Source organism: Temnothorax americanus, unplaced genomic scaffold, assembly GCF_048541705.1.
Source record: "Temnothorax americanus isolate GAGA-0224 unplaced genomic scaffold, ASM4854170v1 Scaffold33, whole genome shotgun sequence".
NCBI classification, from domain to species: domain Eukaryota; kingdom Metazoa; phylum Arthropoda; class Insecta; order Hymenoptera; family Formicidae; genus Temnothorax; species Temnothorax americanus.
In genome coordinates this window covers 352,568-379,340 of record NW_027509475.1, presented here as the reverse complement: position 1 = coordinate 379,340, position 26,773 = coordinate 352,568, and the positions used below count along the sequence as shown (strand labels likewise).

Here is a 26,773-nt window from a genome sequence, read left to right as displayed (position 1 = left end):
GCCATAGCGAACAGATGCCCCTTCCACCTAATATCGCTTGCGGGACCTTACCCTCTATAACCCTTGTATCTATAGAGAATTCACCTGTATACATTCCTTCCTATATACATCCTCTACGAAGATACATATTGCACACGCGCCCTCCACATCCATACAAGGTGGCTCCTTTCGCAGAAGCCCTTACATACAGAATCAATTGAAATCCGTGTCTCGAAATGAATACTTGGCCACTCAAGACATGTACGTTCGTTCACGTATGTTTCCATTAATTTGCCGCGTAGTTGACATTCTTTTTTAACTCTAGGTTACTATCCTTATTTTTTATCTATATCGTTAGTACCATGAGTCTGAGAGACCAGGAGCACCTTTATCTGTTCATATCTCAGGCAAACATAAGTATTTTTTTACCTTTTTCTTTTTTAATCAAAACATCAGAACTTACTTAAGCGAGCTATATAAGTTTTATTTTGGAACCATAAATAATAGGAAAAAAAATTGTAAAAGCTAAAGTAAAGAAAAATTTTTATATAGCCGGAAAAATCATGTTTCTGCAAAGATAGTAACCTAGGATTAATTTTAATCTCATAGTTTTGAGATAGAAAATATATATATATACATATATATGTAGTAAAATAAATGAGAAAAGATTTTTATTATTATAGCGCATTCTGCAGAAATTTTAAAATAATAGAGTAATTGCATTCCGATATTTTCGAAATCAAATTAGCGGTTTTTATTAGAAAATACACTAAAAATTTAATCGACATTCTTTCAATAAATTATATTTAATATTCTTGAAGTCAGAGATAGAACTTATAATTAATATTGATGATCAATACGTATAATATAATCTATAATATAATACGTTCCCCTATAATATTCTCATTAATACATTTACATGAATGAATAAATATAGAAAGTTCTTGCATTGCAAAATTAATAAATGTACATAAATTAAACGTGCATAAATGATCAGATTAAATATTATCATAATTCTAGTTTACGGCAGATTTTGTTGCACATTTTTATTTCAGTACAAGGAATAAGAATAGAAAAGATAGCGATCACCGTTTATGCACCTAAAAGATTTTCGGCAAAAATTCGTAACGCGAATATTTTGGTGTATGTGAAAGCGCGAGTGGTCACCCTATATACGTTACATATGTACAACGTGTTAGTATTAAAGGATATCCATTATAGCACCAAGCCACCAAGTGCAAGTGCAATATAGCGGGTATAGCGCCATGAATTTTGAACGTATAGCAGTGCCGTAGTACGTTAGTGGTGGCGGTTATAGGTTGGTTCGCGTGGAAGACCGAACAGACAAGTTTATTGTTTCCAGGGATTTCGCGCCAAGCCACGGGAGACCCTCCTGTACGAATCTCTTGTGAAGGATCCATATTTCATCAATTGATGTTCTCTTAAATAATTGCTCTTATTGATCATCTTCGCTTTCAAGCTTTTAAATGACACGCGTTTCATTTGTTCCATTTAAATTGGCACTCGGAAATGTGTGAGAAAATATCTCCACAAAAATCTAACAATTGTTAGTTTGGGTGTATCGCGGAATAAGTAAAACAAATCGCGAAAAATCTAATTTACAAGACAGACACATCTATTTTTACAAAACGATCTATTCCACGTATATCCGTTTAAATCAGTTGCAATAAACTATAAATTTAGATCTCGTTTTACTATCGTCGTAACTCCGTTTTCCATATCGCCGATCGCGGCCGAGGTCGCGCTCGTCGCGAGCCAAAAGTCAACAAAACGATATTTGTCCCACAAAAATTGCCGTGGCGAAGATTTAAATTCGGCAGTCGCATTACGCCAGCCGTCGCGGCGTTTTTATCGATTTCCCATTTTGAACCGCCGATCCCGCAGCCCTACGTCACATGCCAGATTGGGGTTATAGGTTCCCCCTTTTCTCCCCGCTTCCTCTTCGGTATTGCATAATCCATGGAAATGTGTGTGGTGCGACATGCACTCGCTGGCTGACCGGGAGTCCGTGCACGGGGAAGCTACGACGGTTTCTATACCGGAATGCTTACACCTTAGTAGCGAAACGTTAATAAGAGGAGGCAAAATACAATAAATTTTTATATCGAAACTGAAAAAAAAGTAGTGCGATTCGAGAGGAGGTGGAGGCGACTCGCTCAGGAACGACTGGAATATTATAAGAAAGGATTCCGGAGGAGAGAGACGAGTGCGCGCCAGCATTAATGATGCCTCGAGGGTGTCTCATCTCCGGAATCCCCTTTATATAATTGTTATCATTATCATAAAAAGAATATATATATATATATATATACGCGCGTATATGTATATATATTTTTTTATAAATAAAACAGTCCTTCTACTGCGCATTGAATCTCTTGCTCATTACCTTAGGAAAAAAAATAATCTGAATAGAAAATTTTGCAATGGTTCGTTACGCGACATGATTTTCTGTACTTGTTAGTATATATACCGTTATTATCTCTCCCTATTAACATTTATTGCGCGAATAAATGCAGTTAAAAATCAGTCGATATTTAACTCAATTGTGAGACAGAGAAAGAGAAGGAGATTCCTCGATTTCATTTTTTTTTAAATATCGATTGCAATTGTATTTTCTTTTATGTGCAGCGTACCGAAATAGAAACCAATTATTCGAAAAATCGGCAAATATATAGCCGTTGACGCGTTGTCGAGATGCCCGAATTTACTTCCGGACCGATATACTTCGACCAACGAGTAATCCTCCTGTCGATTCGTCGATGATGAGCTGGGCTGGAAGTTATCGCCGAGACAAGCAAGTTAATCTTCTGCTGCGAGGCGCATCAGGCGGGGAAGTCCGCGATTTAATCCTCGTGCCGCCGCGCGGTAAAATAACACGAAATTGCGATGTCGCGGGTGCAAGGAGAACGCGACGGGGTGGAAAGTGGCAGTCGGATTGGACCGGATTCGGTTATGGCCGGTGAGGGGATCTCATCGAGGATCCCCCCGAGGAAGAGGCGGTGACAGGGTTTCAGAGTCGGATTACTCGCGGCGCGGCACAGAAGTTAGGCGAGAGACTACCCAGCGTCGTCCAGCTCGGGATAATTACGTGAGGTGCATTAGCGCGGCCGCACGTACTGGCACACGTGCATATGTGTAATCACAGGCAGCGCGGACCGCGACGTACGTAATGTATACATGTGAGAAGGCGAAACATACGGCTGCTTGTCATGAAAAGTATACGTACATGTGGGTTAACCCATCAACGGTGCGGTCGTGCAAACTCACGCGAATGCTATATATGCTCCTCGCTCTGTACACACAGAGATCTAACAATTATTATTTTTGATAGCGACTTCCAGCAATTGCGTTATAATTTAAAGCAGGAGATGCGATACCGCAGATACTAATTACACGTTTATGAGCCTTTGTTAGCTATTTAGAATCACAGTTCTAATATAAATTAGTTTCAATAAAAAGGAAATATAAATAAATTTTGGAAGCTGTAGGGTAGCTAAAAGCTGGCGCATTTTATTTCCCGAATGCTATTTTCGACTTCCACGAAATGAGATGTGGCACGCGAATCGGTTCGCCAAAGTGACGTGACCGCGGCGCGCGCGGCGCGCGCGCGTTCAATGCAGCGACTTCTATTCATCTGCCAGGAACGAAATTCATTGCGGTTAAAATCTGACTACGCCTTGAAGCAAATTTCATACGGATGTAGATTTATGTTAAAACAATTTATAGAAAATATATTCTTGGATTTTCGCTGTTGCTTTTCTCGGTGGAATTTAAATAATAAATTGAGTATATCCAAATGTATCTTACTTCAAAAGAGATTTTTACGAAACAAACTTGACTGAAAATACAAGAATATTACGACACTTAATGTTAAAAAATAAAGCGATAATAAATATCTTAACGCTAATATAAAATAATGTTCTAATTATAATACTGATAGAAAGTTTCCTATTTTTTTTGCAAGTAATAATTAACTAACTAAAAACTCTCAATATTAAAATTAACTAATAACAGGAAAAAGTGGGCTTTGAGAGTCACACGCGGACAGTTGTACGCGTGAGTTAATGTAACAATAATTTAATACGAATTATTACATAGAGCATTAACTCACGCACAACTAACCGCGTTTGGTTCTCAAAGCTCACTTTTCATTGTTACTCGTATTTTTTTTTTATATGAGTAATCATAAAAATTGATATCATGTCAATTAACTCTCAGTTATTTAAAAAAGGAACAATTTTAAATATTTACGAAACGAAATATTATAGTTGTATTCTACAAGCGGTTTTCTCAGATATATCCGTCTTTTCTATTTTCAAATTCTCATTCATCTATATATATATATATATATATATATATATATATATATATATATATATATATATATACTGTTTGGTCAAGCAAAAGAAAGTTATGATAGAAATTTAGGCAATTATAAATTATATAACGATATTGGTTTTGAAAGCAAAAAGATACGTTAGGGATGAAAAATAGGGATAAAAATAGGAAATATATTCAAAGCGTCATAATCTAGAAAAATTTATGAATAATATAAATAATAAAATATTTAATAGTTTTATCTCGGATAAAGCTCATCTCGACAGGAGGAGCGGCGGAAAAGCAACCGCGATTAGAGCAAGCGGGGCGCGAAAATGGAACGCTTTTGTAATCCTTGTAAATATGACGCGCTTTACATTAATTCATGAACGAGGCGACCAGCCGAGTAACGTCGAGCCGAGGCGTCGTTACGATGATATACGCTTATACTGGGGTGTTATTTGGATTTCATTACATGCACCGACAAACGCCACCGCCCGTCCCTGGCTCACCCCCGTCGCGCAAATCACGCGTCTCGACATGTATACGCTGAACAATTCGGAGCGCACGAGATAATAACGCGACGCGGATAGTTTTTTCGTGAGCAAGCGAAAATATATAAATTCGTCGCGCTGATTGATTTCGACGCGCCCGGAAATCTGTTAATCGATCACACCGCGCAATTTCCGCCGCCGAGAGCGAATCCGCAATTTTTTTTCGACACGATAAATACTTGATGCTCGCGACGGCAGCCAATCGCGCCGATATGAGGGTAATACGGTTCGGCTCGATTCGGCCACTAGAAATTCAACCGGTTAATTGCACAAATTTTCCTTTTTTTCACCCCCGGAAAAACTATGCGATGGGGATAGAGAGGTGGGAAAAGGCACGCGCCCGATCGCGCAGCGAGAGAGGGCTAAGGGTCGATATTTTTTATTGTCGCTTAAATCCCCTTATCAACGGCCGACAGACAACGAGATAAAAAGGGTATAAAGCCTCGGACTTAATGATAGCTGTCTGACGGTAGATTACTTTTACTACTGCCGCTCGTTCTCACCACCGCGATTGGACGATCTTCTCGACTCCGGTGGTTTCCCCCAGACCGTCTGGCGATTCTAAAAAGCAGATGCAGCCGCGGTTCCTCCTTCCTGTCTTTCTCTTTCTTCCTCTCTCCTTTTCCTCCCTTCCTCTCTCTCTCTCTCTCTTTTCTTTCTTTCTTTCTTCCTCGTTCCTCCGCTCGCTCTCCCCACGCTCGCACTTTTTTCTTTTTAGTGTGTACCTCGTCTTTCTTTCTCGCTCGTTCCCGTATCTCTCGAAGAGTTTCTTCTCGTTCTCATTCTTCCCGTATGATCGTGTCTCCCTCTATTTCTTCCTCACGCTCTCGCTCGCTCTGCGCGGACGCTATTGGGGTTTACGGTTACGGTTAAGTAGAGGGCAAAAAGATCGTATCGTTTTCCGAACGATTTGGCTAATCGAGTGCCGGTGGCTCGAGATCTCCCTTTCCGCCCGCCGAACCCTCGTCGCCGATCGTAACTACGTGCATCCAAAGTGATGCCGGGAAACTCCATGACCGAGTATTTAAACCGCGATCGCGCAACCGGTACTTGGCGAAATCTGGCGACTGGTCATTTTCCTTGGAACGGCGACGCTTATGGCGGCGCAATGGCGAGTTTGCATATATATTTGGATCGGTTAACAAAGACGCGATGATAATGCTAATAATAACAGCGAAACAATACAAGTATGAAAACAATCGGATATATATGCAAAGTTCATTCTCTCGTCCACTGTCGTGATTGTCTATACGGAATAATAATTTAATTTTGTCACCAATATTCGTCGCACATTTTTATATTGGAAAATAATAAATTTATCTTTATTCACGTGAAGGATTAAAATATAAAATAATTGAAATGTATGTTTGACATTTACGATTTATTTAATCATAAAAGCATTATTGGCATGTAGGAATTTGAACTCGGATATCTGTACCTACTTACAGTAATAGTAACTTTCTCTAAACTGACAAAATATAAATAAAAGATCCCCTACAATTTAAGACAAAAATTGCTGTAAGAATTACTGTATTTATAGTAATACTAATAAGTACTACTGTAAGAATCTCGATAATCTGAGTGAGATTTTATCCTATTCATACAAAATTGATATGACTTTGAGTTTCTCCTAAAATATGTATACCTAAGTCAAGATCAAATTTCAATTAGATATCGCTATATTTGCGATAATAAAGTTTATCTCTGTCCGCTTGTTCAGCTTTTCATATTTCGTTTAACGGGGGAAATTGTCCTTATCGTTTCGCCGCGTATCAAATTGCCGCGCCACATTCGGCAAATGTTCGGACTCGGTCAGCGCGCAATGTCCGGTCAGGAAAAAAAAACCCCCGAATGAAATGGTATCCTGGATCGAAAGTTAAACCAGTTCGGGCAGACCGTGTATCTGGGCTAGCGTCCTTCTTTTCCCTACAATTGTAATAATAAGCGGACAGAGCGTGGCGATTGCTTTCGGCCGAACGGCCAATCATCGGAAACCAATGTGGACGGTAACACGAAGAACGAGTTGGTTTTATCGCAACGGTATTTTAAGGAAAGTATTCAACGACGATGGAGATGAGGACGACGATCAGGAGATTTGCCAAACGAGGTCTCTGTTTCAAACTCTGTTTCACGTTGCAATTTACGTCCTTTCCGCGAATACGCGGGCATGCTCTTCTAAGCGATATTAAAATGCGTCGCATTCGTGTTGATATGAGGAATGTGATTGACAGTCTTTGTTACGTCGAACTATGCTCATATCATGGGCAAAAGATTAAAGAGCGATGCAATCCATTTTCGTGCGCATATTGACGCGCGCGAAGACTCTACACGAATTTCATTCTCAACTACTACATTTATAAAGGTGGGAAATATTTTTACAAAGAAACGCAGCTTTAGTTTCAATTTTTTCTACTTTTTCTAATTTTCCCGAAAACTCTCTTTTACAGATATATCCGTATATTTTCTTCATTAAGTAAAACTCAAGATTATCTTGGAAAGAAATATAGGCAATTTCACCCTTTCGATCAGACATACATCCTTTATAGCACCGTCAAGGGTAAGGTTCGATCGCAATTATACGCGGTAAGATTGTTTCATAAACGCTAAATTGCACTCGAAATTCCCAGGTGGGAGACTACCCGAAGTTTACGAGATGAATGCAAACGTGCAATGTGTCTATACTTTATAGTGCGTTTCTCCTTTTCTCTCGACCCTGGCCGTCCACTCTTCTTCGCTCGATACACCCTATGGGTGGTCGATGAACGAGACGGAAACAAAGAACGAAAAAGGGAGAAAGAGTAAGAGAGATACCAAGCTAAAATAAAATTCTGCTTACGCCACTGTTTCGGATATTACAGCAGATATTTCAAACGTACGGGCATACAATGGATCACCGCGCGTAACTCGCACGTAGCTCATCGCATTTATAATTCAAACGTCTGAAGTGGCAATAATGGCGGGCGCGCCGTCGATACTTAATACCGCCACGCTGAAACTCAACGCAGTAATGGAGTATAGGTATTATTTTATTTTACGAGCACGACGGCGCGTTCCCTCGATCTCGAAGATATCGATATTGCGCGGCTTCCCGACGTGCGGTCCCGATTTTAATAAATTCCGGCTTTGCCTGCGACGATACAGCGCGCCCGGGAAGCATCTTAAACTCGGTTTAATGCTGGCTGTACTATCACCCCCCCCCCATCTTAATATCGACAATAATTTCCACGCGTAATTTAATGTTCGTTTTTTTCCTTAGAAAACGTATTCCGATAAATCGGAAATTCAATTGACAGATCGTTACAGGAATTGTATTTGTATTTTGGCGACTGAAAAAATAGAATTTATTGGAAACAGAAAGCCTGAATCAGCTGTCAATTTGATAGAAAATAGAATGGGTGTACAAGAGTGCAATAAATCGTGGCGAGGCCACTGCTCTATTTTTATTGAACGTTATAGCCGCAGCCTAGAAAGTTTCGACGGTTCGCCCCCACTGTCCTGACAGTCATTTCCTTTTCTTTCAGGAAGGTATCGGTTCGCTAAAAGTGGTGCCTGGGGGAATCGAGCTAAGAGGTCAAGCTGCCGTGTTAGACGCCCTCGTGGCCTCCAGTCTGAGATCTCGGAGAGGCAAAAACCTAGTGCTGGAATCATGGAGTAATTTTACGGCCTCGGCGAGATCTCACGATGGTCGGCTTCTCGCGCGATTAACAGTTGGTAAGTTATATTAATGGTCGCATACGGCAGCCTGCATTTTTCATACAGCCCGATGTCGAGAGGTAATTTTAATTTCCCAAGGAGAGAAATAAAATTATGCAAACGGCCTAATTTTTAAAATCATACGCACGTACAACGAAAATCTATTTTCATGAAAAATATTCTAAATTGAATTACATGTATATAATAATATAAAATTTGTTGTGTTATATAATTACTAATATATTTCAGATTTAAAATCATTGAGAATATCGGATTAAATTCTGCTTTCAGGGGAGGATCGCGTCGACTGTGTGTCCAGAGGTTTTCGAATAACCGATCCACGAGGAGGAGTGCTCTTTTCCGCGGACAAGGAACAGGTTATCGTGGGAGCGGAAATGTTAAGAGTGACCGGCGACGGTGGTGCCGTTTTTCAAGGGAGCGTGCAGACTCCGCTGGTCAGAGGCGAATCGGGACGTGGTCTTAAGTAAATATATTACAAATATTTTAACAGCGTACGCATACAGGATATTTAATTTTGTGCGATGAAGAAAGAGTCGTGAGATAGATTTCCCCACACTATATCCAATTATCCTGATATTGTTATCTACAAATAGACGATTTCTCGATATTGTTTCCAAATATCATGCATTATTTGCCTTCATTAATGTTCGTATCAACAATTTCATTGAAATTCAATATAAACGCCCGTACACATAATTATATCATGCAGCAAGTAGTAATTACACGAATACAGTCAGATGAATCGAATCGTGTAACAACCGTATAATATTATCGTTCAAATCGAGCAGTTGCAAAAATAATTTGTTAAACTCGGATATGATCATCAATCAGTCATCAGTTTTTTTTTTTTGCAAATTCCGCGAGATACGTGAAGTTTATAGGTCGAGGATAAAAGCGCATTTATATTTAGGAAATAGTCCATCTCGGCAGACAAACTAATAATAAAGACGCCGAGTAAATGGGATCAATCGATCGTCCTCGATCGTACGACCGAATAATATTGCGTTGCAACGGTGTTTCGTTTCTTCGCGAACAAGTCATTTCGGAAACGTCAATTCCTTCCCAGCCGCACCTTCAATCATCACACTTTCGGTCCGAATAAGTTCATACAATCCCTTAACCCTTTTGCCCCCCCCTCCCGTCTTCATCCTCATCTCTCACCGAGCACCTCGGTCTATTACGACGAGAAATCGTAGTCCGCGAATGGTGGCGACGGTAGGACGAAGGGGGTTGGAAATATAGCAAAGAGGGGGACAAAACGGAGTTGTACCGCCGCCGCACCGCGGTTATTGATAGCGCCGGGCAATTTACAGACGGATTTACGATTACAATAAAACTTTGCTCGCGCGGAAAATTATATTCATAGGATTGGATTTGCGCCAGATATGAAATACCGCGGATCCTACGAGTTCACCAAGAGGTATATAGGATGAACAGAGACAGAAATCGAAGTACGGGAAGGTGACTGTGTATGTGTGTGTGTGTGTGTGTGTGTGTGTGTGAGGGGGAGGAGGAGGAGGATAAGGTGGCGGAGTAGAGCGGTAAAAGAGCAGCTTCGCGGAGAACGGGAGGAGACGAATGAGCGCGTGGACCATCTCCTCCGCACGGAGAATCGATTATTGCTCGAGTTCGACTAGTTCGACTTCGGGGCCGCGAGAGTCAATACAGATATTACTCTGTTGCCGGAATACTTGGATATAATACGACGGTTTACGGGCATACGGAGATTTACGGTGTAATCCACGTCATTGTTGGAACGTAATGCACTGAAATTGAGGTACACGAGTCCGACGCCATCGCTCATCGGACAATGATTGTATAGCTATCTATATAGCATCCGTGTTTTATTTTAAATTACAGAGTTAAAAAAAAGTTTCGCATTATTTGTACAACTTTGCAAACTTTTCATTTAAAAAAGTTAATAAGAAACTAACGAGATAGTTATATCGACATAAAAATTTATATGCATGTCAAAAATATTTTCTATATGTTCTTGATATAGGTATATACCATTATTACATATATTGCCCCAAGACATTATTAAAATATTCAAAATTAAAATTAATTTAAATTACATTTTATTATTAAAATATTCTAATATCACACTGAGATACGCACTCAGATAAATTCTGATAAAATCTGTACAAAAATTTCTTCTATTTCACGGCGAAATATTTATCGAATTTTGTCATTTTTCTTTCAAATAATATAGAATTAAATTTATCAATAAATGGATGGGTTGTAAAACATTAAAATAAAATTAAGACATTGTAAGAATAAATATAAATGATAACCACCGCATTTTTTAACATATTTTTTTTCTTTTTTCTTTTATATATATTTTTTTATAATGTATACCTAGTAAAAAAATATCTCTGAATATGACTTTCTTATACTTATATACGCATATAATATTTAATCCTGGATAAGGATAATATAAGCCTTAAATACTATTAAACATATGTTTGGAAAGAGAAAAAAATTAAATATATGTGTCAAATCTCTCTCTTAACTAAACAATACTTACATTTTTCTGTCTATATGCACATAAATATCTTTTTCTGAACTTTATCATCTATCACGCATCCTCAATAACGTACGAACACTCTGAAGGAAAGATAACTAAATGTGAAAATTTTATATCTTTAAAATTCATCAATATTTATATATATATATAACTTTTATAGCTTCAAAATTTATCAATATTTGTTATAATTATTTTATAATTTTTATATATTTTATAATATATAAAATATAATATATATTTTATAATAAAATAATCTTAAGAATATTATTATAATATATTTAATTTTCATGGTATTCTCAATTCTTGAAAATCCTATCTGTTATAAAATACTCTGCAAATGTATAAGAGTGATCATGCTTTTAAAAGATTTTTTGATAATAATTTCTCCTTTAAGAAAAAAAGTCAGCTATCGCTTAATTTTTACCGAACTTTCTTCATTTGCGAAATATTTCCTATTATATATCCTGCTTTTATCCATACTTGCGAGTTTCACAAATTTTAAACGATTGATGGATCTCGCAATATATATATTTTTAAATAAAACATTATAACGCACGTGTCAATAAATAAATACGTCCTATATTGATATAAACTCCGTAATATAACGAAATAACATATAGTAGCTCTATTTCGTAACGTGCTCTGTATCTGTACAAATGCATCTTCGTATTTAAAGTAAATTGATAACAATAAATATCCAGGATTGAATATTGATTTTAATCTGTTTAAACCCATCCATTTTAAAACAACGGATCTATGAAAAGTAAATTTGATAAATACATAAATCTAAATGCATTATTTGTAACGTATATTATACCTATATCCTATATCTCGTATACTTTTCACAGATCCGTTATCTTGATGTAAAATAAAAGAATTTACTTACCAGGCACGATGCGCAACAGCGGAGTTATAACTGCATCGTAGCTACGTTGATCTGTAAAATAAAAAAATATCCATCAAGTTATTGCAAGTGTTCAAAATAATTATTATTTTAACAAAGAGATTATTATTATACGTATTAAATTTGTACGTTTATCTATTTTTGAATAAATCTTTATTAAAGTAATTATGTAAAAAATTTACATAAAAAGTTATTTTTAATTATAAATTAAAAAATTTATTTTTTATATAAATATAAGAATCGGATTAATTTTGATACTTAAAAAATTCAATAAAATATGAAAATATGATATTCAAGATATTTCAATAAAAATGAATGATTAATTCCATGCAAGAGAGTATCAAATGTTAAATAAAATAAAATATTAACTCACCCCACAGGTGCTCCGCCGTTGCCCGACGCCTTCCCGGGCCTCCTCCTCCTCTCAGAATCCTTTGAATCCCATCCTCTAATTGTCGGGTGCCTCTTCAGATTTTCACTTACGAAATACTCACTCGCGAGCACACACGATCGCGTTCGAACTAATTACCAGCGTACTACGATCGCGATATACTTTGCACGGCACTCCTGAAATTAAAATGTGATTAATTAAGATGCGATAAACGTGATTTGTGTCGCGACTTGACTTTTTACAAATTCACACGTCAGCTCAAACGAGGTCAAATATCAATAGGCTTTAAAAATCTCCGTTCGCACCCTCGCGCCTTTTCAAGCCGATGCTCGCACATTATCGGCTCGCGGAAGTAAGGTTATAATGGTCGCGCGGCGCTTCGCACACGGCACTACGGCACCGACGTTCGTCACACGCACGCTTTTATGTCGCGACGGAAAAGCAACGCGGACAGATTACCGTTACGTAGAAATTACCTCGTTATCGTCCACGTCTTCACACAGTCCACACGTTACTCGAGATGTCTCGTGAATTCGCACGGTACGCAGTCAGCGGCGTCGGTCGGCGTCGAGAATCCGCAATGACGCAGGCAATGACGGAGAGACGGGGGCCGGGTGCGTTCGACAATCGCGCGGCCAACTTCACGTGGTAGCCGCCGCGCCCCGCCGCGGCGACGCGACGGGCGACGCTACACCTGTTGCTCCCGGCTTGAATTCAGAAAATTGCCGTGACGGATAAATGATACGCACACGCGCTTCAGAGCCGACGACTAATGCGTCACGAAGGGACACGCGAAATACGAGTCGAGAATAAATCGCGCTGCGCGCGAGATTCGGAAATACGATCGTCGCTTCGCCGCGAAGGGTATGTCTCGCCCCGGGCGAACGAACCTCGCGCGATGCGCGATCTCGGAGATCACTGGCACGCCGCGAGTTCGTGCCGCGCAAGATAACGAATCTGAAGAGAACACGCGGGTCTATTCGTTGGTCTACGTGCGTCTCTAATTACGGACCGTACTCACCGAGCGAACGCGTCGCGACGTTCACGCAGATCGGAGCGATCCGTCACGCGCCCACGTCGTTTCACCGCCGGCCGGACAAGGAGTCAAGGAGTGGAGAAGGGGGGCGGCACTTCACTCCCGATATCATGCGATCGATACTACGCGAGTCAAGAGTCAAGTTCACACCTAATCAAAACGCAACGGACCGTCTGAAAATATAAAATCGACGCGCAGCGCTGCAAATACGCGCGATACATTTCGCACTCGCAAATCCCGTCGGATATATGCGATATTAATGGACAGTCGATATATCACTGGCTTCCCACTGCTTTAAAAATCGCGTTATCCGGCAATTCGGTAAATCTGAATTCACGCACCACATTGGCACCATCGCGGAGCTCGCGCTGGATACGTCGCCTGTATTCTCACTTGATCGTTAACGAGGATAACCGTCGGCCGAAACGTCGCCACGGGACGATAATTTGCACTTTTCAACCGCCGTCGTTTCGATGCTCCTACTTCGGCTGAACGAGTCGAGCGCGCGATCGCATATACCCCTGCGTATATATTCATTATCCACTTGAATCTTGAAATCCTTTCCTTGAACGGCGATACCAGAAATTACTATAGAACGCGGATTCGTGGCTCTTCGACAACACGAGTGGCGAGTGGCGGGGATGGAGCGGAGGTAGTAATTAAGCACGTCGCACGGCGCAGCGTGCCTAGAGGTCACAGTATACAATACTTGTAATGTGCCTAGGCCTAGGCAGCCTACCCGGTCTACCCCCACTCTATTCCCGCCGCTCGTGACGCTCGACGCTCGTGTTGACGAGAACAGGCCCGCGCGCCCCACCCCGCGCCCCGCGCCCCGCGCCGCGCGATCCGCGATCACTCTCTATCACTATCCAGTCGGTAATAAACGGCTGGCTGGCGCTTCGACATTTGCGAGTTGCAAATCGTTGCGTTATTTGGCCGTATCGGAAGGAAGGCAAATCGCTATCATCGATCAATCCGCGTTCATAGAAGACGATTGAATTTTGTCGCATATAACGCGACGCACGGAGCGACTCCGCGTGTGTGTCGTCTTCCCGCTCGAATCTCACCGCGCGAAAGACAACGTACTGATTTTATAATTTTTACATACACAACAGCGTGTCGTATATACATAATAATGCCGCGAAATACTTATCGCGCCGTATGATAAATATATATATACACACGGAATATTCAGCGACTCGTTTTTCAAATTCCTTTCGACGAATGCTATATTGTCGCATTTTATATTTTGCCTTGTAGATTTCTTTAGCGTCACTTAAGATAATGATAGTAATGATAGCAATGAATGATTGAGAGCGTTTTGAAAACTTAACGGTGTACTATTTTATTTGTCGCGCAATACCTAAATTTTTGAAGCGTGTTGATTTGTTGCAGGATAGAAAAGTTCTCGAGTCTCTAGAAATTTTCTATTTTGTAGCCGATCGATACGCTTAAAAAATTTGTCATATGACATATGAAATATTACCATAATACTGAAAATTTAGATATACCGTTATTTGAATATCGTGTACTTTAATTATGTATGAAAGACACTTATTGTCTCACTTGTCAAATATAAGTAGTATATGGAGGGATTAAAGCCATAATGGTGTAAGTCACTTTTTTTAACCTATCGAGTTAATAAGTTCATAGATGCAGTCTACGCATGCAAATATGTTGAAAAAAGAAGAAAAAAAGTGGTCAAAAAAATTGACTTACACCACTATGACTTTAACTCCTCCATATGTATTTAAATCTCGGCATTTAAATATTTAAAGCGCGCCATATTCCAACTCAATTATTAAAGAAATGATCGCCGTAATAATCGGAATAACAATCATTTATATTTCCCACCCTTTAATACTTTGATTCTCGTATTGCGCATGTAATAATTAAATCGTGCAAAATATTTTTTGATAAATTGCTGCGAATCTTTTTTGATAAATAACGCACCATATCCCTCCGATGTATTCATCAAGTCGTAAATCACGCAAGTCAATTAATCACGCGCACTGATAATTGCTGATAATTCGTGGAGAATAATCGTGTTTCGAAGGGCGACACGCGATACAGATGACTACACAGTTCGCTGCTTCGGAAGTCTAATAATGATATTGTTACTTGAATCCTATACTCGACGAATGTGCCGTGCAGTTTATTAATTAATATTGTTCAGTTTACATATTATATATAAGAGACGCGATAACGTGTATATAAAGTTTTTTTTATTTCTCGCGCATCGTTCTTCGCGACAAATTCTTTAATCAATATTTGGCGAAAACATCGTAGGAAATCGTCCATTTATCGCTTAACTTTCCAATCTTTAGCATATCGTATATCTCTGTAATTAAGTTGCAAATTGAAATTTTGTTAAAGTAAATTCTACCTGAGAAATTAATTGAAGAGCTAACTTCTTGAAACTTAAAAAAGAAAAATGTTTGCGGAAAAGCCTCCTGCTTCAATCTGCTTGTACCTCGAAAATTGCTAGAGCCTCGACAATTTCGCTAAGGAAAAATCGTCTTCAAGTGGATTAAAGAATTTCTCGTTAAAATATAAGGCGCGAGAGAAAGTGGAATATTTTATATGTAGCGCATATGAATCTATTTAAAAAGTACCCGGATTTTGTCTTTATAATTTTTGGGGGTTTACTTATAACTTATTCAGCTCTAAATCCTTCGAAATATGTTTCTTTTCGGTTGATACGCATCACTCTCAACGCCATTTCCATTTCTGGGAGCAGTTCTAGTACGCTTTGTTCGCTATCGCGCGTATAAGTCCGTTTGCGAATTTTCCTTGATATCTTCAATTCGGTTTTTTAACGTGAATTTAAACTTAAAAAAAAAAAAAAGAAAAAATCCAAGGATCCAAAAGTAAACCTCCAAAAATGATAAAGACAAAGGTGGGGAACTTTTTGAACACAAATCTCATATATTTAAATCAAATTGTACTGTGCAGGCTCGAATCGGCGACGAGATCCTTGAAGATAAACGCTCCTCAGCGGGTGGTGATCGAGTCCTGGGCGAGCGAGATTTCAGCCTCCTGCCTGACGGATTTAAAACTACAGAGCGTTCACGGAGCCATCCGGCTTGACGCCAAGTCCGTCTACATAAAGGGTTTGAAAACGGCGATTCCGCTGCAAGGGCACTCGTCCAGGGAGCAACAGCAGCAGCAGCAGCAGCAGCAGCAGCACTCCGGCAGATCTTCGTCCGCTCATCAGAGCCAGAAGGAGACCACCATCTATCAGCTGTGTGCGTGCGCGAGCGGCAAACTTTTCCTCGCCAGGTCGGATGGCAGTTGTCAGGCCGACAAGTCGATTTGCTAATACAATTACACGGTGGTGTATTGCGAAATCACAGACGATTCATTAGGAATCATTGCGAACTACGTGACTCGGTGATGTGTTAGCGAGAAAAAAAAGAGAGCGAGAGGCCACTGCGATCGGCCATCAGCGCGATCGGGGACGAGGCCTTCATTGGAACACTACAAATGATATCAAACGAATCTGTCGCGCCTAACGGGCGAAAGAAAACCCCCGAAGTGCAACGTGTCAGCGGAGAAAGAGTTAGGAGAGAGAGAGAACTCGGTAAATATCGAGTATGATATAGTTGAAGCTAATTAATTATTCCCAGCACGCGCTATTTTTCGACGAACGCGGCGTATGCACGATACGCCTTCAAGTGCCGGGCACCCTTCAAGAATCTCTGGTTTACTTAGGGCTTAATCTGACGACCTGACGAGCGGCGTCGCGACCCCCTCCCCCAAAGTGCATACGTGTCAATTAAACGGAATTGCATCGAGCGCTTTTCCTTTTTTTCCCCTCCTTTTCTTTCCTCCCCGTATTTTACGGTTCAACGTCAGTTACGTTTAATTGAGTCGTCGTATAAGGGCACAATCGGGCGTTGTTGCGGCTTCAATCCCGCGCTTAAGGCACACGTCAATCTTCCCTAGTCACGGTGTTTCGCGAGCACGACCCAATCTTCGTTCCGTGAAATATCCGACCGATCCGGCGCGAGACGCACGGCGAGACGCGCGAATAAACGCGTCGGACGTTTTCCCTCGCAGCGGGGAACGCACCCGTCGCGCGGACACAAAGGGAATTCTCGCGAGGCCTTGACCGGAAAGATTCTCTCGAATTCGCGGGTATTCGAGGAATTCTCTCTGAGGACTCTGAGGAATATTCTTCCGAGCGGCATTCACCAAGGGGGGGGCTTCCCTTTAACTTTTTCTCGCGCTAGCGCTGTCGGTCAATGCGATACGCGAAAAAGGAAAGCGCGAGATTCTCGCCCGAAAGCCGCCGTCTTGCATTGTAAAAGAAGACGTCTCGCGACGCGACATTTCCTCCGTCGTTTCGCGGTGCGCTCGCTCGCTCGACGTCCTGAAGATTCGGCTCCAACTTGTATATTTCCTCCCCCGGCGGGGCGACATTTGTCGGGGGAGAGCCTTCGAGATATCTATCGGGGATCCGAAATAAATCAGAATCCCCGTGATATCGCGGATAGAACGTGTATAACTATTGTGTACGTATAGCCGAACGTTAACGCGAGATGCTCGGACTGAATTCTCGTCTCACGTCGTCGTTAGAAGTACGCGACCGCGAGGTCCTTAAAAGTTCAGCGCAATCTTTAAAAAAAGAAAGATATGAAATTAGGTGGCCGCGTGCTCTCTGGATGCGATGCTGAAGACGACCAGATGAAGATGGGAATTCGGATTCCGCTTTGTATCGCCGCGACGCCGGGGCGAGACGCGCTTATCGCCGTTAGACAGTGCCCGATAAAATCGAATCGACGAACTCCCCCCACGAGATCATCCCTCTTTCGTTCCCGTCCCTTCGTAGCACTTCCTTCATCTCCTTGCGCGTTCGATATTTTGTATTCTGTGTACCGGTTGTACGCCTCGCGCGGCGAAATCACTTGTAGGCAAATTGTTCGTAGCTCTCCCTGCTCTCCACAAGCCCGCGCTTTCGCACGGTGCTGATGGCGCGAGAGGCACGCACCCTTTCAGGGAGACTATTCCTCGCGAATCGCTTGTTTCTAACGCGGTGTCATGTTTAACCCGTGCTCCGATACAAAGTAGAAGCGTTGTTGTAAGTAGAGCGACGACTGCATCGGGCTGCGCGTGCCGCCGGAAAAGGCGAGAGAAAGTTAGAGAAAAAGAGAGTATATATGTGCGCGTGTGCGTGTGTGTATGTACATGAGAGACTGTGAACGGTAGTTTGACGCAACAGGATCGGATCGCGATCCAGCTTGTACGCTGTACATCGGCCATGTCCATTTATTTATGTATGTGGCAATAAAGTCGTTATTGTTACTATTATTATTAATTGTCGCAGACTATTATTGAACGTTGTCAATATTATTATTACGTAATTTTATTTAATTACGACATTATCGTTCCGTAGAAATCCCATAGATCCATCTTCTTACGAGCGTTGGATATGTTTTTCGTCCAAATTTTTCGTTATTGGTCCATTAGCCTTACCATTCTTCCAGCTGGATGCGCTACCTTCCCTCTAAGGGTGTAGCTTTCAACGCTACAGGTAGGTTTGTTATTTCCGTAACATAAAACACCCACAAAATGACCAAATAATATATGCATACGCACATCCGTATTCAATAGGTAGACCGCATTCTGTACAGTTTCCACCAATTATAACTCGTGTAACTAACAACTGCCGCAAGGGCTTTGTTTCGCTCGACAATAGCGAAAACTTTTGTAACAAAATTACAATTAAAAATTTAAAATCGACTTTAATTCAGAAATACAAACGACCCGTCCGATCACGCTTGTTTATTTGTGAAAACACGCGGGCGTTGAAATTTTCAGAGCCGCGGCTGTAAAATTTATCTATCTCCCTCCCCCCCCCCGCGCTATTAAAACGCGGTCGTGCAACGGCTCGGCAGCGGCAGCAACGGCGGTGTGAAAGGAAAATAAAAATTTAAATTAGAGAATAATCTCAAGACTAGTTCAAACAGCCCGCTGCATAATATACTATATGTCAAGCGGGCTGACAGGTAACAGAGGCAATCTCATCTAGTACCCTCTTAAACAGCTCTGACGGCAAGGTAATTTTCTTGGAATTCGGGATTAAAATTGCATCCAGCGGCGAAGGGGAGGTGGATAAAGTGCATAGCCAAGTAGAGAGAGAGAGAGGTATTCCGGCAAGGGTTCGAGGGTTGAAGCGGTTCAACATAGGAACGCCGCGGGCCAATTAGCTGGTGTAAATTAGCAGCGACAGTCGGGAAAAAATACCTTTGATATACCGCGTTGGTTCCTTTAAGACGCTCGAAGTGCAAGGAAGAAGTGAAGTAAAAGTGGATTGAACGCGATGGAATAATTGAAGAAAACGCAATCGTTTTTGTAAAATTATAATGCAACTGTGGACGTGTTACCTTTTCGTGCTACGTTATTATTGAATTATTTCACGTTTTTTTTCGAATTATGATATAAATTTCTACAGCAAAATTGATAAATTAATTAATTGTGCATAAAAATCTATTTTAAATATAACATATATCTATTGATTATACGTAAGTCAATAAATAAATCGAAAATTTATGGCGACTTGAGGAGAGTGTACTATAGACTACCTCTCGGGAGAGAGAAATATATATAATCATTCAAGGATATCCAAGTATATCCACCGTACCGTCCAGACGAGAGTTCTTGTTCATTCATTATACAGAAGGTACCTGGGCGAAGTACTTATCTAAGTGACTGCTATACCGCCGGTACTCGTATAGCGTGTATTACGTACTCGAGGAGCTTGAACGCGTACGATGTGCGATGCAGGTACACGCCAACCACGCGGGAACGATGGTGTTAGTGGCGGTGATCCTAAATGCAGGATGGTTTCTGTGAACCGTGAAATTGTTGTGCGGGGCACGAGGCGCGTCCGATAAAGCTTTAAATACGAATTAGTATAGCACACGCGGAGCGGGCGTGCAGACCGACCACCGGCGCGCATACATATAGGTATAAACGCGATCGCATATCTCTCGTCGGATGCAAAGCAACCTGCGGCATTTTGGTGATGTCAAACAACGCGACTCGTAATATTCGCATCGCGAACGATATTTTTCTCTCGGAGCATGTCGTCTCGAAGACTCGACTTACGCTTTCGAAACGACTGGCATTGTCGCAAACTTATCAATATGGCGGAATGTCGCGATAATATGTGTCCTCGTATTATGTGCAAATATAGTTCCGAGAAGATACACGCACGCGTGGAGATCGACCGATCGCGATCCATCATGCAATTTCCTCTGTGCTGAGTCTGGGCTTATTATGTCGCGTCTCCGTAGCGCAGATCTGTGTCGGGTCAAACGTAATAAACTCGCGAGCGCGCAATTCCAAAGTGGAGGTATGTACATAACGTCGGCGGCCGTAAATCTAATGATTTACACCGGCGGGAGGAAGACAAACGAATGGATCCACCTTGGCGCGAGTACGGACTTACGGCGCGACTTGAAGTAAACATTCATGAATCTTCGCGGGAATAACTTCGATGGCGTCCGCTTCGACAAGTCCAATCTCCGTGAGCGCGCCGTTAATCCCCTTGCAAGTCGCTCGATCGAGCCTCGCGCAAATTATGTTTTTCTCCGCCAATTACGTTTGCCTTTCGTCTTTCATCTTTAAATCCGCCCTTCATCACGTTACGTGTCCATTTTTACGTTGCCTTTGAGCGAACGGTCATTAAAATAATTGATTGCAAATAATTTCAATTCGCAGCAAGAGTGTATTATTGACAATTTTAAAAATATGAATGCGCAAGTGATAATAGTTGGTCGACACATTAACGATACAGATATATTTTACGCTATGCTTTTCACCGATTTAAACGTAATTAGTTCATTCTATCTCTCAATTGAGAACACGAAATGAGAAATAGTTGAATAATGTATTCACCAATTATTAATAATATTTCGCGTATTTCTTCTTTAGTGTACGTTAGGAGGCAAGCAAAATCTCGTGCGATTGTCGAATATACTGAGTATACAATGTACGCATGCAACCATAAAAAATTAATTGATAATAAAATTCTTATTTTAATAATTTATTAAAATCATAAGAATAATTCTTTTGAGATAAAAAAATTATGCATAACGTAATAATAATAAATTAATTCGAAGATATGGTAACTACTATGAGAGATAAAAATCAATTTTTAGAACAAAATTGATTTTTGTAATTAATCGACGATTATTCGCAAAGTAGTCATTCGAGGTAAGTTATCTTGCACTTATTGAAAGCGTTGGAATCTTGATCTTAAAATCACCTTGCTATTATTTTTCTATGTAAAGATATTAGCGATTACCACCATTTCGATTAAAATGTCTCTAAAGATGGAAATCTCGAAACAAAATCAATTTTATTTTCGGAATCAATATATTTCGTAAATTAATGATCCGAGATAAGCAACTTTCATCTCGTTAGAAGCACTGGAATCTTATAATAGTTTTCCAATGAGCCCAAGTTAATCTTGTTATTATTTTTCTGTGCAAAGATATTAATGATTATATCGATCTCGTGAGGATAGAATATATACAGAATCCGACTGTGCGCACGTGCATTTTGCGGCGGCGATGCTTATCTTCAAAGCACGTGTATACTACATATGTTTCCACATCAGATTTTTTAGGAAGGGATTAGCACATGTCAAATCACATGCGAAAAAATTCGCACGGTCTTCTTTCATGAATGGTGCGCGCGCGCGCCGGACTTTTAAAACGCTATAACTCGACAGAAAATCGATGTAACGGCATGCGTGACAAAAACGGATCTCCTGTGTGTTTCGCGTCCCACAGATGCCTATGTCGAACACGTGAGACTTGCATATGTGTGCAATGGAATAAAAAATATTAGTTATCAGTTATCACCTCTCGCGCAATTAACTTCTTACGATTAATGATTTGTACATACGCGTATCGAGGCGATAAATGCTCGTTCAAGCAGAGCATATTTCATTCGTATATCTATTCATTCGTAAAAATCGAAGCGACACGCGACGAAAATGTCGAGTTTCAATTACATTGCATATTTTTACACGGTCTTGTGAATTTTAATCAATCGTTAATTCACAATAGAAGTAGTAAAGTCTCGCGTACGTCGGGTTTGTCGTGTCGCGCGATTGTAATTAACTGTTTTCGCGAGTGAGTGTTTGTATGAGTGCGACAAAAGAATCTCAAAGGAACAGAAGGCGACCTGGAAAGCAACAACGACGAAGAGCATTAATGAAGTGAGTGTTTTATTATTTATTATTTTATTGCTTACTTTTAAAAGTTTTAATTGTGTAAAGATACACTACATGCGTTATTTATTTTTTTTATTGATACGCAAAAATTTGGTAGCAGAAAAATCGATCTTTTCGCTGTTCTTCTCGCAATTTCGCCTAAACTCGTTCGCCGAAAGATAACAAATTTCCCGTTAATTGCGATTTCATCAGCGACAACGTGGAGATTGAACATATTTTAAAGTGCAGACTTTTAAAGACATGCGAGGAAGAAAATAATTCATTTGGCAATTTTGATCAGAAAAAATTTTCCAGAAGCATAAATGTTTCACGGCCTATAAGATTTTAAAAGCTTTACTTATACTCACGAAATTTATACACATCTAATTTGCATTTACATGTTAATTTTCATTTTTGCGTAATCGTTTTTAGAAAAATTTAATGCAAATTTAATAGTCTTGTGAAACTAGTTCACGAGTTCACGAGTCTTGTGAAAGAAAAATTGTTTTGTTTCTATGAAAATCTTTCTTCCATACGCAAACTATGGCTATCACGAAATATTTCTTCCAAGTAAATTGCAACGCTATGCTAACATGACATGATTCTATTACTATGTTGTTATTATTACACGTATATTAGGTATATTATTAAGAGGAAACCATTTTCCTATTATTTATCGCATAGCGTTAATAATATCTTGACATAGTCAATAAATAAGGACTAGCACCCAGTTAATATTCGAGACCAACGTCGCCGGATCGTCTGACGAGCCGTTTGCACCCACGTCTCGCCGTGTGTGGAGGAGGTGTGTAGAAAGTGGCAGGGATGAGGCGTACACACGGCGGGGGGGCTAGACGAGGGATGCCGTAATGGCGGCTAAATTCCTGCAACGGCCGGATGCAATTTAATGCCAGTCGTCGTGGCACTATCATCGCCTCGCTGATGCAATATCTTTCGAGTTTCCGGCGTCTAGTTAGTGCGGAACGAGCTGTTGATAAATCTCTCCCACCAACACGCCGTTCCTCCCTCCTACCTACTTACACCCCCTTCATCCAACTATCCGTCCTCGCCCCCGCCGCGCGCGCGGTATGTGGAGGCCATTTCTCCGGGGCGGAATTACATCCCCCAAATTGTAATTTTGTCGGGCACCGCTTTCCAGCAGCACTCGCATTATTTCTCTCTATCCCCTTACGCTCCACCTCTCTCGTGAGAGAGAGAGAGAGAGAGAGAGAGTTCCTCTTTCCCCTTTTAGTCTCGAGCAGGAGCTAACTTGCCGACGTCATCTTGAACGAGCCGCGTCGTGTTCCTCGTATGGCCATGTGTCTGCGAGCAAGCATCGATAGCCGGCTATTGGTTCAGCGGAATCCGTGAGTTATCGAAATGTGACTTCCGGAGAAATTATAGATGCGAATTTTACGCGCGACCTCCAGTCGCTTTAACAAGGCAGGCTGTATAACATTTTAGCGGATATTTTACTCGCAGTACTAAGAGGGGAGTTACTGATAAAAATAAAAATAAGAACGTATCGTTTGAATCGAATGTAACGCCGCGATAGCATCGAATTGAGAGAGAGAGATATTGCGCGAAACAAATTGAAATGCGGACAAAAATAAAATTCCGAGATATTTTTCCGCGCCACATTTTTGCTTCTACGAGGAAAATCGCCCGGTACGTCTGTCGAAAAAATTTTTTTTATAAATATCGGTGCAACGATATTTCATTATACCGGTTGGAAAACTTAAAGGGAGATGAATCGTAGCGATGACAATTATCCTCTATAAATACCGTAGATTTCAAGAAGGAGGGTGAAGAGAGCGAGACGCACGTCGCGAAACTTTAGAAGGGTCGCGAAATTAAACTGATCTTTAAGCATCAGCAACGAGCGGAACTTTAACGACGTCGTTATGAAATTAATTATTAAAACCGCTCGATAATCGTCGTCGAGTGTAGAAAGTAGCCTTTCTCCCTTTTCAGCCGAACTGCCTTCAGAGGTTGCAGGACAAATTGCATCGAATTATCTTGAGAGTGCCACCCATACCACGCCATAGTTCGCTATGCGCCATGTAATTAACATTAAACGAGCCGGTGAGGCCGAGGCTTTCACTTCTGAATTGCAGTTCCCCGTCTGTTTATGCGCCCCTTACAAAATAGAGAACTTTACTAAAAAAAAAATAAATAAATAAATAAAACAGTAGAAATAATTAAAAACGCCATGTGTTTTTTGTCCGATTTTTCAGCATGCGCGGCGCGTTCTTTAGAGATGTAGTAAAACGTGTGATAAAAGGAAGAAAAAAATGGGATTACACGTGCATTCGATGAATTGAAATAATAGAATAGAAAATAATGCAGGTAAAGCAGTCATTTTTACCGGCACATATCTTTTCATTGCCGAAAGCTTTAATTAATATGAGTGATGAAATTTATAAGAGTAAACACGAAGTTTTTCATTGGTCGATCAATCTGCTACTCTGTATTTAAAATATTAGTATTATTTTTTTTAAACATAGCCGATATGCTCTCGACCGATTTATCTTAATTATCGAACAACATTAATTATCGTGTGAAAATTATGAGTCTGGAATCACCGATTGCGTTGAATTAAGAAAACGTCTCCTTTCTACAATCAACGCTATATAATTGTACTTTCTACGTCAATAGTTATTTAATCCTGAAATTATAAGATCCGTCTTTCCGTTCGTTGAAATTCACGAAGACGATATCGCGAGCATTCGAAATCCAATGAGAAGAGCACTATCCCCGATAAAGAACCACCCTCCATTAGTGAAATTGTAAGGCGGTGCGTCGCTTTCGGCATTTCGGGATGATAACGGAAAGACGATACTCGTTTCTTCGAAGTGCGCGAAGTGCGTATAAGCATTCAGGAAGCGAATTTACGACGACTCTTTGTTGCCTGTATCGACGTCTGTATCGAAACTAGATTCGCCTGCACGAACTGCGCGTGCTCTAGCGAAGGTTTTATCAGCGAAGAAGATAGAAGATTGGCCGTACGTTCGGCGTCTTTGCCGGCATTATTGCAAGCTCACCCGGATAATTAACTAAATTAATTAGGATGGGAAGGAGGAGGAGGCAAGAGCGGATATTTCGCAGGTTGACGGCGAAGACGCGGCCGGACGGGATAGAAGAAGAGGCGAGTCGCGCCTTCGGTGATAAGTTCACTGATAAAGTCTAAACTTCGTGCGAAGCGTGTGCCTCGGCACTATCAATCATGCCTTCTTGCTCCCTCACGAACACCGCTATCTAACATTCGTATACGACCGACGCGGCACGAAAGAACTCGGGAGTCAGGAGCCTTCATCGACATATATAGATAAAAAGATTTTATTTGCGATATCAAAAACTTAATTGCTTATTCCAATTGTTATATTTTAATCGCATTATTTAGCCTTGTTTCAATTTTTTTATTTAAATTCCTAAACGTTCTAATGTTTGCGATCTACTTCGTATTGCGATTTGTAAATTACGCGCGTCAAACACGTTAGGATCATCGGCCGCGCAGTCCGGACGCACCTGCGATAGAAGAGCGAAAATTAATTATACAACATCCGCGTGTTGTAGCGGCGTTCGCAATCGACTGCCACGGCGGTACTTCTGCAGATTGAAAAATTTTTATACTCGAATCGGTATATGGTCGCTGACATCCGGATAATTCCCACATCCGCCGTGACAAGCCGGTTCGTTAACTTTCCGCCGGAAGATCGACAGACCGAAGAAACGAAAGCTGATGCGAGAGAGAACATTAGCGACAAGTCTGTGAACGTTAATACCGTTATTAGCACTGTCGTTAGACGAGGAAACAAGTAAATAGAGAGAGGGAGAAAGAGCACGAAGGAGAGAGAAGTGTTGGCAAGGGGAAAATCATTGTTATAGAAGAAAAAGAAGGACAGTGATGGAGATGCCGCTCGCTGAAATCGAGCTCGATCTAGCGCAATCAATCAAACGAAGGCAAATCGCAGGAAGAAACAGGAGAAAGGGGTGGTGTCCGAAAAGAGAGGAATCACCTTGGAAAAGAAGGGGAAGGGGGAAATAGATCGCATCAGCCGCGGGGAACGTGAAGAAAAGGAAAAAGAGAGCGCGCGGCGG

At 40.8% G+C, this 26,773-nt stretch overlaps 1 protein-coding gene and 1 long non-coding RNA gene across 11 annotated transcripts in view; one reads left to right on the top strand and one right to left on the bottom strand.

The window, feature by feature from the left end:
• The window catches only part of LOC143901273 (uncharacterized), a 210,700-nt gene extending 196,580 nt beyond the window's left edge, over positions 1 to 14,120 (bottom strand). The window contains exons 1-3 of one of the 6 annotated variants that reach the window (XR_013258035.1): positions 12,884 to 14,109; positions 12,390 to 12,583; positions 11,999 to 12,049 (exon numbers count right to left, since the gene is read on the bottom strand). This is a non-coding gene — a long non-coding RNA (uncharacterized LOC143901273). Of the gene's footprint in view, positions 1 to 11,998; positions 12,050 to 12,389 lie in introns of all 6 variants that reach the window. The other 5 variants (XR_013258033.1, XR_013258032.1, XR_013258031.1 and 2 more) reach the window with 5 other exon arrangements.
• The window catches only part of Scgdelta (sarcoglycan delta), a 305,491-nt gene extending 286,732 nt beyond the window's left edge, over positions 1 to 18,759 (top strand). For all 5 annotated transcript variants that reach the window (XM_077413414.1, XM_077413412.1, XM_077413413.1 and 2 more), the window contains 3 exons: positions 8,393 to 8,582; positions 8,856 to 9,048; positions 16,399 to 18,759. In XM_077413414.1, the coding sequence (XP_077269540.1) occupies positions 8,393 to 8,582; positions 8,856 to 9,048; positions 16,399 to 16,765 (750 nt within the window). In that variant the 3' untranslated portion in view covers positions 16,766 to 18,759. The remainder of the gene's footprint in view (positions 1 to 8,392; positions 8,583 to 8,855; positions 9,049 to 16,398) is intronic.
• Positions 18,760 to 26,773: the final 8,014 nt, after the last annotated feature.